At 42.1% G+C, this 14,743-nt stretch overlaps 1 protein-coding gene across 1 annotated transcript in view; it reads left to right on the forward strand.

Annotated features, from left to right (window-relative positions):
* ZNF516 (zinc finger protein 516) overlaps nucleotides 1-14,720 on the forward strand; it is a 103,077-nt gene extending 88,357 nt beyond the window's left edge. The window contains exons 3-6 of the mRNA XM_054164296.1: nucleotides 477-1,952; nucleotides 7,008-7,112; nucleotides 8,010-8,077; nucleotides 14,549-14,720. Coding sequence (XP_054020271.1) covers nucleotides 477-1,952; nucleotides 7,008-7,112; nucleotides 8,010-8,077; nucleotides 14,549-14,608 — 1,709 coding nt within the window. The 3' untranslated portion in view covers nucleotides 14,609-14,720. The remainder of the gene's footprint in view (nucleotides 1-476; nucleotides 1,953-7,007; nucleotides 7,113-8,009; nucleotides 8,078-14,548) is intronic.
* The last annotated feature ends 23 nt before the right edge of the window (nucleotides 14,721-14,743 follow it).

The raw sequence follows: 14,743 nt of genomic DNA on the forward strand, positions 1-14,743 counted from the left end.
CTTCATTTCTATGTGGAGCCAATTTTTATTGCTGAGTTATAAACCCTTTGAAAATAGAGAATTATAATGGAAGTGCTGACAGACCTTTAACTATCTGGCTCCATTATCTGCCCTTTTTTAAAGCATTAAGTGGCTGCATATTTGTTTATTTTTCTCACAGTCCCAGAATTTAAACAGGGGTATATTATTGAATTGTTCTTTCTTCAAAATGTCATGAACATGCAGCATTAGACAGTTTATCCGGACTTCACAGTCATCTTTAAAAGTAAATTGAACTGTTGCATTTTATTTCAAGATTTTCTTGCTTATACAGTACAGATGTAGTCCATAGCTAGTCCATAGCATGTCATTGCAACACTAATATCAAGTTTGTTTTTATAATTGCTATGTTTCTCTGATCTTGAATTCTACCCTGTCTTTTGGGCTTCTTTCTGCATGAAGTGACAACGATGTTTCTTTCTGTTTGTCCCATTCAGATGAAAAGCCATACCACTGCAACTTTTCTGAAGAGGAAACCCCCATGGTAACATCTCAGCTGGATGAACTCCCGAAGCTGGGAAGCTGCAATGTTAGAGAAAACAAGGCCAAGGAGCCTAAACCAGAGATCCCTCCACTGGTGTCAGCACTGCAGAGTGTCATCAAAGAGCCCTTTTCAAGATACCAAGATCTAAAAGGATCTGCAGCCATAAACATGACAGCATTTCACCACAGCCAAGGTCTTCCTTGCTCCAGTCGCATTGCTAGCTTTGCTTCGGGTTTGAGCCAGGCATCTTCAAACATGGTCATGGACTTGAAAATGTCACTTGAAGTGCAGGCTAATTGTGCTAGAGAAAATTTGCTAGACTTGCACAGGGAGCATCCTCTAGAAAAAGGTGCTGAAGCTCAAGAAGTAGCTCCACTCGATTTGAGTGAGAAATCAACAAGGGATAATTCATGCAATAAAAATCTGAATACATCCTTGCAGGCTGCTTTAATTGTCTACCCGTGTCCTTTTTGCAGTCACAAGACCTACTACCCTGAAGTCCTGTGGATGCACAAAAGAATTTTGCACAAAATCAGCTCTAACTCGATGGTCCCGCCTTGGGTTCAGCAGAATGGATTAAAGAGTATTAAAAACAACCTGGTCTTTCTGGCAAGGAGTGGGCGTACTGGCCCCCCTCCTGTTCTCGGCGGCAAGGAGTGCCAGCCTTTACCCATTGCCAGATTTACACGCACTCAAGTGCCAAGTGCATTGCCAGTCTCCAAAAGCAGCTCTCTTTCTCTTGGGATGACTGTGAAGTCTGGGAGTATGTGTCAGTCCAAGGACAGTCATGCCTTCAGCCACTGTGGTCCACGCTTATCAGGCCTGGATGGGTACAGACAACCCAAGATAAACCATTCCCAGGAGCAGTACAGCATGGCGCCACAACAGAAAAGTAAATATGAGGCAAATTCCAAACTTATGCAAATGGGAGCCTATAGCAGAAGTGTAACACCTACTCAAACGGTCATATCCAGGCCCAGCACACAGTCCACCAATAGTAAGCAAGTGGAAAAGTATGTGGCTCCCCAAGGAAGTACTAGTTTTGCCCTTCCAGGTAAGCACTGTGCATCTGACTCCATGAAGGCCAAATTCAGCCCACCGCCTCAGTATCATCCTCTGTGTAAAAGCGAGCAGTACACTAAACATGAAGAGCCACTGGTGCCTCAGAGAGAGTCTCACTTGAAGGCTGGGAATGAGATGAGGACATTGGCAAACTGCACAGCAGTAGCACGAGCAAGTCCACTGCTGCAGCCCCAGCCTAATGCTGCAGGAGTTTCTCCAGCTTTACACTTCAGCAAACAGGATCTGGGATCAGATGGGCATGAGAAACATTTGGACGTTTTAAATATCTTTAAAACATACATTCCAAAGGACCTTGCTTCGTTGTACCAAACCTGTGGTGCCAACAGCCCTGTCCTGGATCACACAGGTAAGATTTTCACAAGCCCTTCATAGCTGAGGATGCGGCTTGCTTGTTCCTGCATTGTTCAGAGCCCTGACATGCTGTTTCAGTTTCTTCTTTCTCTCCCTTTAATGGTTGGGATTGCAAGTTCATTGTTTTTATCATTTCAGGATAGGCTTGAATAGGTTTGTTTACTGATCTCTAACACTGCAGCATCCCACCTCATGCACTGTGTGACATTTCTGTCACAGGTTAAATGTATCCGGTTCCACCTGGAGTACTGCTGTTCCTTTCTCCCTGCGCTTCAAGCACGCTAACGTTACACAGATGTGCTGTCACAGGAAGATCCCCCTGATATGCTGATGCTAGCACGCATCATCATCTTTTTGCTTCTGGCAAAATAAACATCCTCTGGGGCTTTTCTGTGATGTTATTTTGGAGGTTTTGTTCAATTTTGTCTGCAAACAAGTCTTGCAACAGTGAGAGATAATCACTTGTTGGCATCCTTTGTCTTTCTTGAGAAAAGTCTTAAGATCTTCCTTGTCCATATCAAATACTGCTATTGTATTTTTCAAATTATTCTTTTGATCTGTTTATATCTTTATAATTAAAAGGAGGTAAGGCTGAATATGTGCCTGTGAGTTCACATAAGCAGGAAAGGCAGTTGTGCAAACAGCCAATTTAGAAGTTCAGGGACTATAAAAGTATCAGAGCTCTCCTGTCTTTCACCAGTGAACTGCCATGCAGAAAGAAGATTAAAAAAACCCAAAAAACACCACAAACAAAAACCAACCAAACACAAAGAAACCTATTTGATTTTTTACTTTGAAACCATGCTCTTCAAATGTTCTGCCAGAATTAGTCTCTCTCAGTGGAAACTGAAAAATCACACTGATTTATTGCTCTTAAGATGGGAAGATGTGTGTAGGGTCTGAGAATAGGAGTCATAGTCTCACCTCTCACTGTTTGTGAACTATCCCATTTTTTCATATGCATCTTCTCTTTGTGGAAGTTGTGCTAGAACTGAACTCCATATGGAAGGAGCATGCATTCCAGACAGATGTTTTCTAGTGCCCTCACCTGGCATAATGCTCTCTTTTGCCAAAAGCATGTGTGAAATCCCATTTTACAAGTGGGATGAAACACAGGACTTTTGGAAGCTGGTGGTCTAAGCACAGCTATGGTCTACTGCCCAGAAGATGCGTGCCAGTGTTGACCACTCTGGCAGCTGTGAAGCAAGGAAGGAGCCATAGTGTTTGGTCAGGTCATGTTGGAAGGCCTTTTAAAGAAGACAGGAAGGTAAAATTCTACCTGAAATAGTCCGTGAGGTGCACCTTTCAGCCGCTCCATTGCCAGTTTTGCTCAATTGTTTAAATGTAATGCTACCCAGGGCTGACTTATTTATTGAGTAGAACATTTCACAGGTGGTTAGAGGCTGCAATGGTGATTGTAACTACCATAAGGTTCCTGGATTTTGTTAGGAAAGGACACCCTCAGTTTCTAAAATTACAGGGTCAGTGTTCCTGTTTTCATTTAGTCAACTTTGCTTTTCCCATTCCAGTGCCTATAGAAGTTTCATCCTGCCCACTTCCTCCTCTAAATACCAGTTAATTGTTCCACCATCAGCTTGAGGCACTTGCACATGGGTACCTTCTTTGATATTATTTAATTCTACATTATATTAACCTGCTGGGAGAAATCTTTCTGATCCTAGTGAGCTCCCAGACATGGTAAGAGGAATGGAAATAGTGAAAGCCAGGAAGTCAAAACTGGCTTAGTGAATGCAGGCACCGGAAAAAAACATGAGGATGCTGGGGCAAAGTGAAGTAGGGGCAGGGTTTCTGAGGAGGTCTCTGTTTACCTGCTTTTTAAATGGGGGATTCTATTGACAAAATGTTTCTATTGGGCAGTGATTTTTAGAGACACTTTCACTGGGAGTTATTTAGTGTCCACCTCTGCTTTGAAATCTCTTCTTCCATTCTGAGTATCACAGTATAACTAAGGTTGGAAGAGACCTCGAGGATCATCGAGTCCAACCTGTCTCCACAGACCTCATGATTAGACCATGGCACCAAGTGCCACATCCAATCTCCTCTTGAACACCTCCAGGGATGGTGACTTCACCACCTCCCTGTGCAGCCCATTCCAATGACGAACGACTCGCTTGGTGAATGAGTGTTTTACAGCAATCAAATTTTCAGAATTTGAAACTTACTTTGAAATTATTATTTTTTTAAAGTTAGCTTGTCTTCATTTTATATACAGCTTTCCAGGCTGTTGATGGTTCTCCAAACCAATTGGCATGATGGCTGTTTTTCGTAGCACTAAAATAAAAAGCTGCTGCAGGCAAAAAGAACAAGATCCTACCAACTGCAAATAGAGGAGGGTAAATGAACTTTGTCTGAAGGAAGACAGACTGAAAGAACATAGAGTGAGCCCTCTGAGTCAGCATGCATCATACAATTTAGTCTTAACATGACAATGTGAATATGGCAGTCATGACATAAAGGACACCCGAAAGTCCTGCTGAGTATACTATTTCTCACAGGTTTTCCCCAGTTGAGTATTCTCAGTAGACTTGGGTGTTTGGAATATGACCTCATGTTGGATCACACTAGACTGTTTTAATGTGGTAGTGCAGTGTTCCAACTTCCTTTAGGGGGACTGGATTTATTTTTGGGATCCTTTCTTTTTCATTTGTGTTTATTCCAGTGTGTCCTTGGGAAGGAGAGTTTTATCTACTGTTGTGTTACAGCTGCAAACACAAAGCTTGCTGTGCCTAGGCAAGGTTTGTTTCACACTGCCTAATCTTCCCAAACGCTTGTAAAGAGAATCTTATTGTTATATTTAATAGTGGTTATTTATTTTATTCATGATATTTACATGAATTGCCATATTAGGAAGGGGATGGGTTATGGCAGCAGATGCGCTCTTTCCCTAGGGCTCCTTTGAGACCAGTTTTGAGCATCGGTTTTGCCAGAGCTCTCCCTTTCATGTAGTCACGTTCATTTACCTTAATTTGCTAACACCTGTAGTCATCCACCTTCTTTTGTTCATATATAGGATAACCTAAGTGATGACTCATAGGGGCATAGCCTTGCAGCAGTGATGCCCTGTTCCTCGAAGCTCTGAACTATCAAAAGCCTTATGGTGCTCCTTAGGAAATGCAGCAGTGGCAAATATACCTGCAAACAATCCATTTCCACCTGCTTTTCAAGTAACTACTGTGAAGTGAGTGCCAGGGAGGAGATAGATGAAAGTCCTGACTTGCATACCTTTGGAGCTTGTACAGGGTACATTGGCTTACAGCGGCATCCTCAACCTTCCATCATGCACTACTCAAGTGGGAGCAGTGCTTCCACGAAGGCTGCCAGATGGCTGCCTAGACAGGTGTATTCACCTTTCACAGAGGGAAACTTAGGATATGTAGAGATTAAATGTCTTCCAGAGATGGCAGAAAACCACCTGAGGAGGCCAGGTCTCACAGGCTGCACAGGAAACACTCTGCTAATAGCTCTGCCTATACAATTGCCAGCAAAGGCCACCTCTGATCCCTCAACACACTTTGCTTGACTTTGCTTGTGAATTTGCACCTGTAGTTCTGGCCAGTGAGGGGTAGTAATGGCCCTGAAAATCTACTTTAATCTTGACTGCCTTACAAGGCAAATCCATCACATTTTAGTACAGTGAAGCTCTCATTTAAACTCCTGTGATTAGTTTTCATGTGTGTGTGTGTATAAGGGAGGTATATGTGATCTAAATTTGCCCTTGCACCATGATTTGGCATTTAACTGCCAAAACTTTATTGTTGGGGTAAGCGTATTGCAGGCCCATTATACAGCCTGTGCTGCCATCTGCAGGAGGTGCTGTTACAAGGAGAAAACCAGAGCGGGGTTTGGTTTTTTTTTGGACAGACATTTCTCTTCAGTATAGGCTGTGGTTAAAACTATTACACTTTATGCTGTACCAACTGAGTGAATGGCAGCCTGTCTTTTTTTCCATTCATTTTCAGGTACAGCATCTGTATCTCACACGAGCCCTCTGACATCCTGCAGTTGATTTTTCACTTGGCGTTGCCACTTTCTTGTTCACAATCTTATTATTTTTAAATGCTGTAACAGAGTGGGGGAGGGAAAGAAAAGCTGAAATTTCACTGCCACTGACAACCTTCTGAGAAACTCCTTAAAAGCCAAAATATTCCAGTGGTATTCCATCAAGTCTTTCCATCTGAGAAGGGCGTTTTACCAAAACAGAAAAGATGATGTTCAGATATTTTATTTTATTTTTATTTTAATAATAAGAACACCCAATAAAAGTCAGATGTGTCCTTTTTGATCAGCAGCAAAAAGACAAAGACCAGCCCTTTAAGTCAGATGCTGTAAACTGACCTTTGGAGAAAAAGGAGAGGTTTGAGCGGTTTTCCACAAATGCTAATGGCCTAGAAAACATGTTTACCCAAGGCTGGGGGAAGGCTGCTGTGCTGCTACCAGCTCAAAACGTCCGGAATGACACTTTCATTCACAGATGTCTTTCGTCTGTGCCTCAGAGGTCTGGGGTCAAAGCAGCACCGGCAGGCAGGTAGGCAGGGGCGAAAGGTTTGATCAGTCTGTGATGGCTCCGCTCGCTCTGCATTTGTCTCTGAGGTATTGCTGCCCGGGGGGGACAGTCGGGCTCTGGTCCTACTCACTTCCTATTATCCATGTGACTTGTCTCCGCCACGCTGGAGTCACTTTGATTTGCCTGATGTACTGCTTGACAAAGCTGGGTGATGGCTGAAAAGTGGATCCAGCTGCTCTGAAAAGCGCACACCTGACATGCCAGTCCTGGTGCGGGCACATCATGGGGAGCATTTTTTAATTCAATGTAATTTATGCATTCTTGCAGTCCTGTGTGTGCCTGGCCTGTCAGCCAGTGCCTAGATGAAGGCTGACAGTTGTCATCCAGGGCCTGAAGGTAGCCTCACATAATGACACATTAGACATACTAATGATGTTTTCTTCTGGCATAATGTTTTCTTCTCAACTTTCCTCTCTCCTCTCCCCCTCACCCCCTCCTCCCTCTCTCCCTCCCTCCTGACTACAGGGATGCTCAGGACACAAACACGCCAAGGAGACTGCGTCTGCAGAGAATGTGGAAAATGCTTTACCCAACCCAGTCACCTCAGGACTCATCAAAGGTCCCACGCAGGTATCTTTTCACGCTGTCTTCCTTCTTTTCCCACTTGCCTACTTTCAGATCTGGCTAACAAAATGCCAAAAATTACGTTTCACAGGCAGGGTTAACCTAAGTAATTCCAGTACCTAAATCTAATGGACAGGTTTTTTATTTTTACGACTATTGCTCTTGTTCTCCGGATATTGCTTACCTGATCCCTGCCCGATCTCCATAAAACTGCAATGCATTTAAGATAAGTCTGTTTGCAAATGTTTTATTTTAATTAGAGAGTAGGGTACTCAGAAATGAATATGCTAATGAATTCTGTTGCCACCAGCACAAATTGAAATCAAAGTACCCCTTTCAGCACAACATAAGGCTTTGTTTTGCCTCATCGTTGCTGCTGACAGGAACATTTTTTGTGGGAAACAAGATTTTTCCACAGACCGGTCAGCCCTCAAATGGGAAATCCAGCCGTTTCTAACCTGGCACAGTCTGTGGTTAAGGCTGTAGGAGGCTAAAGCCACCGGTGTCAAGACACCTCCTGAGCATTGCATGAGACAGTAAGACTAGCGGGTTCCTCCTGAAAAGTGTGAATGATGCATACATAAGCCAGTCTGATGCAAAATGACAGAGGCCAAATGGTAAGTAATGCAAGAAGAGGGTCCCTTTACACATACACTGATAATTAATGTTGTCAGTGATTGCTTTCTTCAGTGCTGAAGTCTGAATTAAAAAGGGCAGTGGCCCTAGGCTGCCATTAGCACACTCTCTTACAGTAAGTGTTACGGTAAATTGGTATTTTCCGGCCGCAGGCTAGTAGCTGGTGTCTTTTTTTGAACGTGGTTAATCTGTAATGGTCTCAAATAATGTACACACACTAACGAAGCTTGAATGTTCATCTGTTAACAAGCCCCCTTGTTCCCACAGTGGTATTTGAGTCTAATGGACTCCGAGGTACTGAAGTTCACACCACCTCCGCAGATGCCCCAAAACAAGTATGTTTTACAATTAATTGGATGTTTGGTTTTTAATGTGGTAGCTGGGAAGAAAGTTGCATGGTGATACTCGTCACTAAAGCGCTGGTTTATAACATGTATAAATAATAATGGTGTTTCTTGATATATTTTTGATTTTTTAGCTCTTAAATTTTTTAAGTGTTTTATCAAAGTCTGTTATATGGAGAGTCAGTTAATTGTAAAGCAGGTAGTTAGTGTTTAAATAAACATGTTACCAGCTTACTGGGGACCAGGCGGAATAGACAGCTCTGTAATGCACAGTGATGTGTAGTAGTGAGATAGTACGTAAAGAATTCCTAGAAATAATCTCCTTTTACAGCTAACATGTTTTCTGCTGCAGCAATACAATTAGTGCTTAGTCTGTATTTTTCTGAAGAGGATTCATACCTTGATGTCCTGTATCTGGCCTTTGAAAGGCTCTAATCCTTCAGTTTCTGTGGACTCTGTGTGACAGTTTGCTTTCCTGTTTCTAGTATACAGTTTCCTGTATTAAAACATGAGTTCTCAACACTCTGAATTATAAATTGCAAAGCTGTTACATAGAAAACTATTACCAAGTTTGTCATATAGATCTTTGGAGACCAGCTTCATGAGCTGGACCTTTTCACTCCCATCTTCCAGCTTGGCAAGTGGGTTTCAGGGTACACCTTGTCATGGGCAGTTTTCTTTTGTTGTGAAACTGCCTCCAGCATCACTCACTTTTCTTTTCATCCATACTTTTAGTTGAATTTGGACTTTTCCTGTCCTCTGGTCTCTTACTAAATGATTGCAGATGGTTTCAGCCATGCTCAGAGCATGCATCATTGTGCTGCATTGAAGAAGTTTAGGAGCTGGTTTCTGCTTGCTCAGTAAACATGCTCACTGGTCACCACCATGTCACACAATTCATACACCTCACCCTTCTTGGAACCTCTTAGCACCTTCTGTGTTGCACTTGCATCTTTCTGGCCCAAAGACTACATGGAGAGTCCCAGCCACTGCCAGCAGGTCTGAGTTGCTATCAAGCCGTAGGAGTGGCCAGCAACTCTCCTCATAAAGTTTTCAAGATGGCATAGCTCTACAATAGTTCTTGTGTGCAATGTCTGCTTTGCTCTTTTTGGACAGAAGCAGCCAAGTCATGCTATAGTTGTAGAACCAGAAGAAAGTATTCTCCTTATGATGCTTATCTAATAAAATTGTGCAAAGACATATCTCTCAGTGGAAGTGTGTGACACTGTGAAACACTGCAGATCTGAAAACTAGCTCAACTACTCTTTGTTTCTTATTATTTAGTTAATGTAGATTTAGTATACATAGCATCATTAAAATGCTCTTTAATCTTTCCATGCTCATGGTTTTATCTCGTGTGTAGTTGAGGTTGGATTATGAAGGCATCTGGGCTTTTTTCCTCTAAAAGACAATGTAAGGTCAAAGCTAGAAATACACTTCCAAAAACCTCTGAAATTACCATGGAAATCCAAAAGAGAGATGTGGCAGCTCAGTCCACATCTGCAGTCTTTGTAATTCAGGTTATATTACTGAACAATAAATCTTCTCATAATCTTGTCTTTGTAAACTACTGCCGTGCCGGAATTTGGCTGACTTCTTTCACAGCAAATGTAGCTTGCTCCGAAGTTTCAGTCTTGTCTATCTTCAAAGTATTTGATTAAATTATAGCATCTCTCAGTACTGTGGAATACTGGGTAGGGAATAGCTTCCTGAACTGCTTTGTCTTTTGCCAGTATTTCTTCCACAGAAGCTGTGTTATGATCACTTCTCTAGGAGATAGTTCCCTTTCTTTCGTCTTATTTGCTTCTCAGTATCAGCCTTTGTCTCAGTTTGTCAGCATCTGTGTCAGTTACGATTATTCAGTTGTCTGCTGTTTTGCTTGCTCTTATGGTGAGCAGGCTTTGTGCTCCCCTAGAAGTCTCCACCTGCACAGTCCCTAGGCATTAGAGAGGGAACACTCACTTCTACCTGCAGCTGTAGGGGCCTTCAGAAACAGAGGAATGAGCTCACACTGAGAACAATGCCTGCAGCATTCTAGTAACATTATGATTTCCCACTTTAAACATTGTCACTCCGTGTCTTCATTTCAGTTCTTAATTGGGGACAGATCTATTCATGAGAGTTTATGGTGTAAAGTCAGTTCAAGTTACAGAAGTGCCATACACATGCTCCAAGCAAGAAACAATAGTTACCATGTGCAGCAGCTTGAGAATGAAAAGCCTTTATTTTAATGTTAAGTGGAAATGATTCACTTTACATAATGTTTCCTCCTCACAGGTAAAATATCTTCCCCCGGGTAGTCTGCTGAAGAGTAAAAATATTAACATTAGTATTTCACTGTTCCCCCATTCCCTTCAGTAGTCAACCAGAAGATCATCTCTAAAAGTTTCCTTTGTGAAAGAATGTTAGGTAGGGCTTTTTAAATCCCCCTGCATAGTAACTTAAAACAGTGCTACATCACATAGCTGTTTTCTCACAGAGTAATTCTAATTCCACATGTTAAAAACAGCGTCCACAGCCAGGCTTTTTCAAAAATGAGCCAGCTAAATCTGTATTTAGGTGTCTAAATAGGAAACCTAATTTAAGGTAGTGAACCACCAGCAGGAGATGAGGGTGTTCAGCATCACTGGAAAGTAGGCCATATATAGGGGTGTGTGCAGAAGATCATACACATCCAGTTTTGATAATATTAGCACTGGGCTGTGTTTCATGCTTTGTTATAAGCAGCAATGAAATATAAAGCAAGAGGTAAGAAACAAGATTATTTACTGTGGTCTCTCACTTCTATATGAAAACTTAAAAAAGATAAAGGATATTTTACATCAAATTCATTTCCCAGGAGCTCTGGAATATTTCCTACTTTTCTTTGTCCAAAGGACAAAAAATGCTCATTATGTACCCCAAGTCAATGCAATCTGTGCAGAGTCATGTAGATTCTCTTGAAATGCTGCCATATTAAATGTACTGAATATTCTGAATGTTTTCATAAATGCTAAATATCCCAATATATCCATAATTAAGCTTGCTTATCCACAATGAATATGTATCTTAATTTGGAATACACTAAGCAACACCTAAAGACCTGATTTAGTAAGCGTGAATTCGGGGAGTGCACTTCAGTGGCTTATACACAGCAAGACAAAAGCTGGCTCCCCTTTGGACAGGTCCCTGTGACCTCGTGTACCTTGAAGATGCTGCAACTCTCAAAACAGAGCTCTCCTAAAGCACAGGGTGATTTCAGAGACACTGCAGAGATGCTGCAATGTTGCACCCAGAACGCCAGTTCCTCAGTGGCACAGGAGTCAGTCAGTAGTGTGCATTTGCAAAATGGTGACAGCAGTGCTAGCAATATCTGATGCAGATGCCTTGTGTTTAACTTCTGCTGCTGCGTTCTTAAAAACAAGGAGAAACTTGGCCTGTTTCAGGAATACAGTTTATCCTCTATCAGTGCTGTGTCAAACAATATACTCTAAATATTTTAAAGAAAAATGGATGTTCAAAAGGCACAATTTACTGGTTATTAATGAGGAATAATTCTGTCTAATTGAGGGTGTATATGTGTGAAGTATATTTGCAGTGCCAGAGACAAGAGAAACCAAATTCTCTGCCTTTTGTGTGAGTGAAACAAGCAAAACTCCCTAAACTCCAGCCTTTGCTCTCTCTAGAAAAATATCCTTGTACTCACAGAAAAGAAATTAAAAGCTACAGCCCAGAAAAAAAAATTGAAACTCTTGGTATCAAGGCTGTATCTGCCAGAAGGCAGTGATGGTAATTTTCTGTGAAAGCACTGTGGACACCACAGGTCTTGTGCCTCCTTCATTGAAAAGAGAGGTGTGCTGTGGGTCATGTGTGATGGAATAAGCCATCTTCAGTAAGGTTTATACACCTTAATTTTCTCCACCTTAATTTTCTCCACTGTAAGTATTTTTAAATAGTTCTTGAAGTGTTCAGTACATAAGATGGTGTAAACGTGAATAGTCGGAATTTGGAAGATAGGCTGAAAAGAACCATCAAGAAAATACTACATGTACAATACACATACATCTATAGTAAAGGAGCTTGGGAAAAAGGCTGGGGACATGTCATGTCTAATATTTTTACAGCCCAGCAACACTACAACCCTACTTGTCCTAAAGCAACTTTGGAGAGAGGAGGAAGAGCAAAAAAAAAAAAAATTGAAACAAACAGATTTCAAAGTTACTTAGAGCATTGGTTTCTGAGTTTGATTGGGTTGGGGTTTTTGCATTTGAAATTTTATCACTGTTTGTTAGAAGTCCTATTTATGACATTCGTACATAGGAATAGTCTTGCCCCAGTTCCTTGCACAGTTTTGTCTAAAGATCATGATTAATAGTTCAGTCCTCATTATTGCAAATGTTATTTTTAAATAGTTATTCTGAGAACAAGAATTCCATTAATCAAAATAATAGATAATGAACAAATAAATGGCAACCTAATTTGTCTCGTTCATACATATGGAGATTATAATGCAAACAATCAAGGAATCATGGAGACTGTGGTGCTGGCATCTGAGAAATATGCATGTACTGTATGTCTGTTAGTTTATGAGCATTATGGACAGGATTAGCAGCTGTAGGTCTTGTCCCAACACTCTCCCCTTGCCAGCAAACTGGAGTGGTATCTGTGCTCCAAACCGATCATCTCAACTTATTTCCGTGTTGTGCGATAATGTGTCTCCGACATGTTAATGTGCACATAGACGGATATTTTCCTGTTAACGTTAGAAGCTGGTATGAAAAGAGCTTTTGGCGTGGAAGCTGTAGTTTTTACTTGAAAAAAGATCTGTTCTTTCTCCCCTTTAAAATGATGAAAATGAAGAAAGCCAGCTGTTTAAAATAGAAAACACTTCAGGAAGAGTTCAATGCAGTTACGTATTAGCTGGGTCAAAATCCAGCAGCCCCCTTGGGCCAGTGTAAGCACAAGGGGGTGAGCCACTGGGTGGGTTTTGTCACGCATGAAGCTCAGGTGCTGTTTACCTCTGAAAATGGGAGGACAGAGGTGTATCAGAGGGGTCCACCCACTGCCCTGACACATCTGCACCTTTGCTAGGTGGGAGGAGAATAGATGAGCCTTTTCACGGTTCCTGGTGCTTCACAGCCCATGGTTGGGTGGTGTCCAGACCCACAGGGCATGCCTCTGCCACCCACAGGGTATCCATCTCAAAAATGTGCCCCTAATTACACCCCTTTTTTCAGTTCTTGCCCAGGGAAACTGGGACAAGACGTCTGCTGTCTCCTCCCCTCTCTCCCTCCCTCCTCCCCTGGCTTGGCAAAACCCTGCTGTGCTCCCCCGTGTACATAGAGCCGGTTCAATACGAGACATTTTAATGATGAATGTCTCCTCCCGGAATTGTGGCTCTGTCTCTCAGGCATGATGCAGCCGGGCAAAAATGTAAAGCATCTTTCTTGGTTTACTGCAGGAAATTCAGCATCCAACTAAGGAAGTTTTATCACATCTCTCATACAGTTACTGTTTCCTACATTTCAAATATACTGTGCTGTACAGCAGCTTTTTTTTTCTTTAATTTTGTTGCAAATCTTTCCGACTTTAAACCAAACTTTGACTGGTAAATGTCATGAATCTCGGGCCAGGTTTAATTAGGAATTTTCTAAATCTATTAACAAAAGAGATGCACTTAATACATTATGTCAACCAGAGCTGGGCTTTCTTTAGCTATTTCGAGGGCTGCCATAGGCACAGCTTGAAACTTGCTTGGATTTTACATGGGTGCCGTATTTTATGTTGCATTAATTTAAAATGGTCTGTTTCACTTCATCAAGTCTTTAGCTTAAGGATAATGCATTTATGTAAGATTAATCTTGCCATGTTGTTTTAGGATCAGGATTGTAAACTGCATTGTTCCGACAGTGATGTTCTAAATGTCATTTTAAAGCTTTTCTTGGGAGCTGCAGGCTCCCACTTATTCATGATGTTATCTTTAATTTCACTTGATTTTAGAATATCCCTGCTATTTTTTTCAATATGGTAATTATTCATTAAAGTTGGCTAAAAAAAAAATTAAAAGGAAGATGACAAAGGGGGAAGAGAGCTTGCCTTGGCACTTGACAGACCTGCACAAGAATTCAGTTTTTCTTCTTTTAGCTGCCTCTGACTTCAGACTTCAGCCTTTCTAAAACACTGATCCAGTTACGAATTCCTTTTGGCTAGCACAAAATTCCAGTTTTTGGAGGCCTCTTCTTCCCCTCCTTGTTCTCAGCCTTTTCTGAACTGCTCTATCAGACAGCATTACTTGCTCTTCTGGTCTACTTTGCTCACGCTGGAGATGCTAAAAAATAACTCCCCAAAACTTGCGATGCGATGGGCCAAAACGAATGTACGTGATGCTAATAAAGGGTAACGAACGCCAGCAGGGCTTGCTGGAGGGTTGTGCACGGGAGCAGAGGCGAGAATGAGCTTTTCCCTATGTCATCCTTCTTGCAGGGGAGAGACCACGGCGGTGCAGAGGTCACCCACACGCTGCCTCTCCGGAAGGGAACCTAGAGCTGCAGTGGAGGAGCCCCCAGGCTGGCGGGCAGGGCTGGCAGTCCCCCGCACAGGGCTGCAGAGCAGCCTCCTTGCCAGCAGTCGCCTTGCCTGGAGCTGCTGCGCAAGACAGAGACCAGCGCTCTGCGAGGA

This window comes from Dryobates pubescens, chromosome 9 (assembly GCF_014839835.1).
Source record: "Dryobates pubescens isolate bDryPub1 chromosome 9, bDryPub1.pri, whole genome shotgun sequence".
In the NCBI taxonomy this organism is placed as follows: domain Eukaryota; kingdom Metazoa; phylum Chordata; class Aves; order Piciformes; family Picidae; genus Dryobates; species Dryobates pubescens.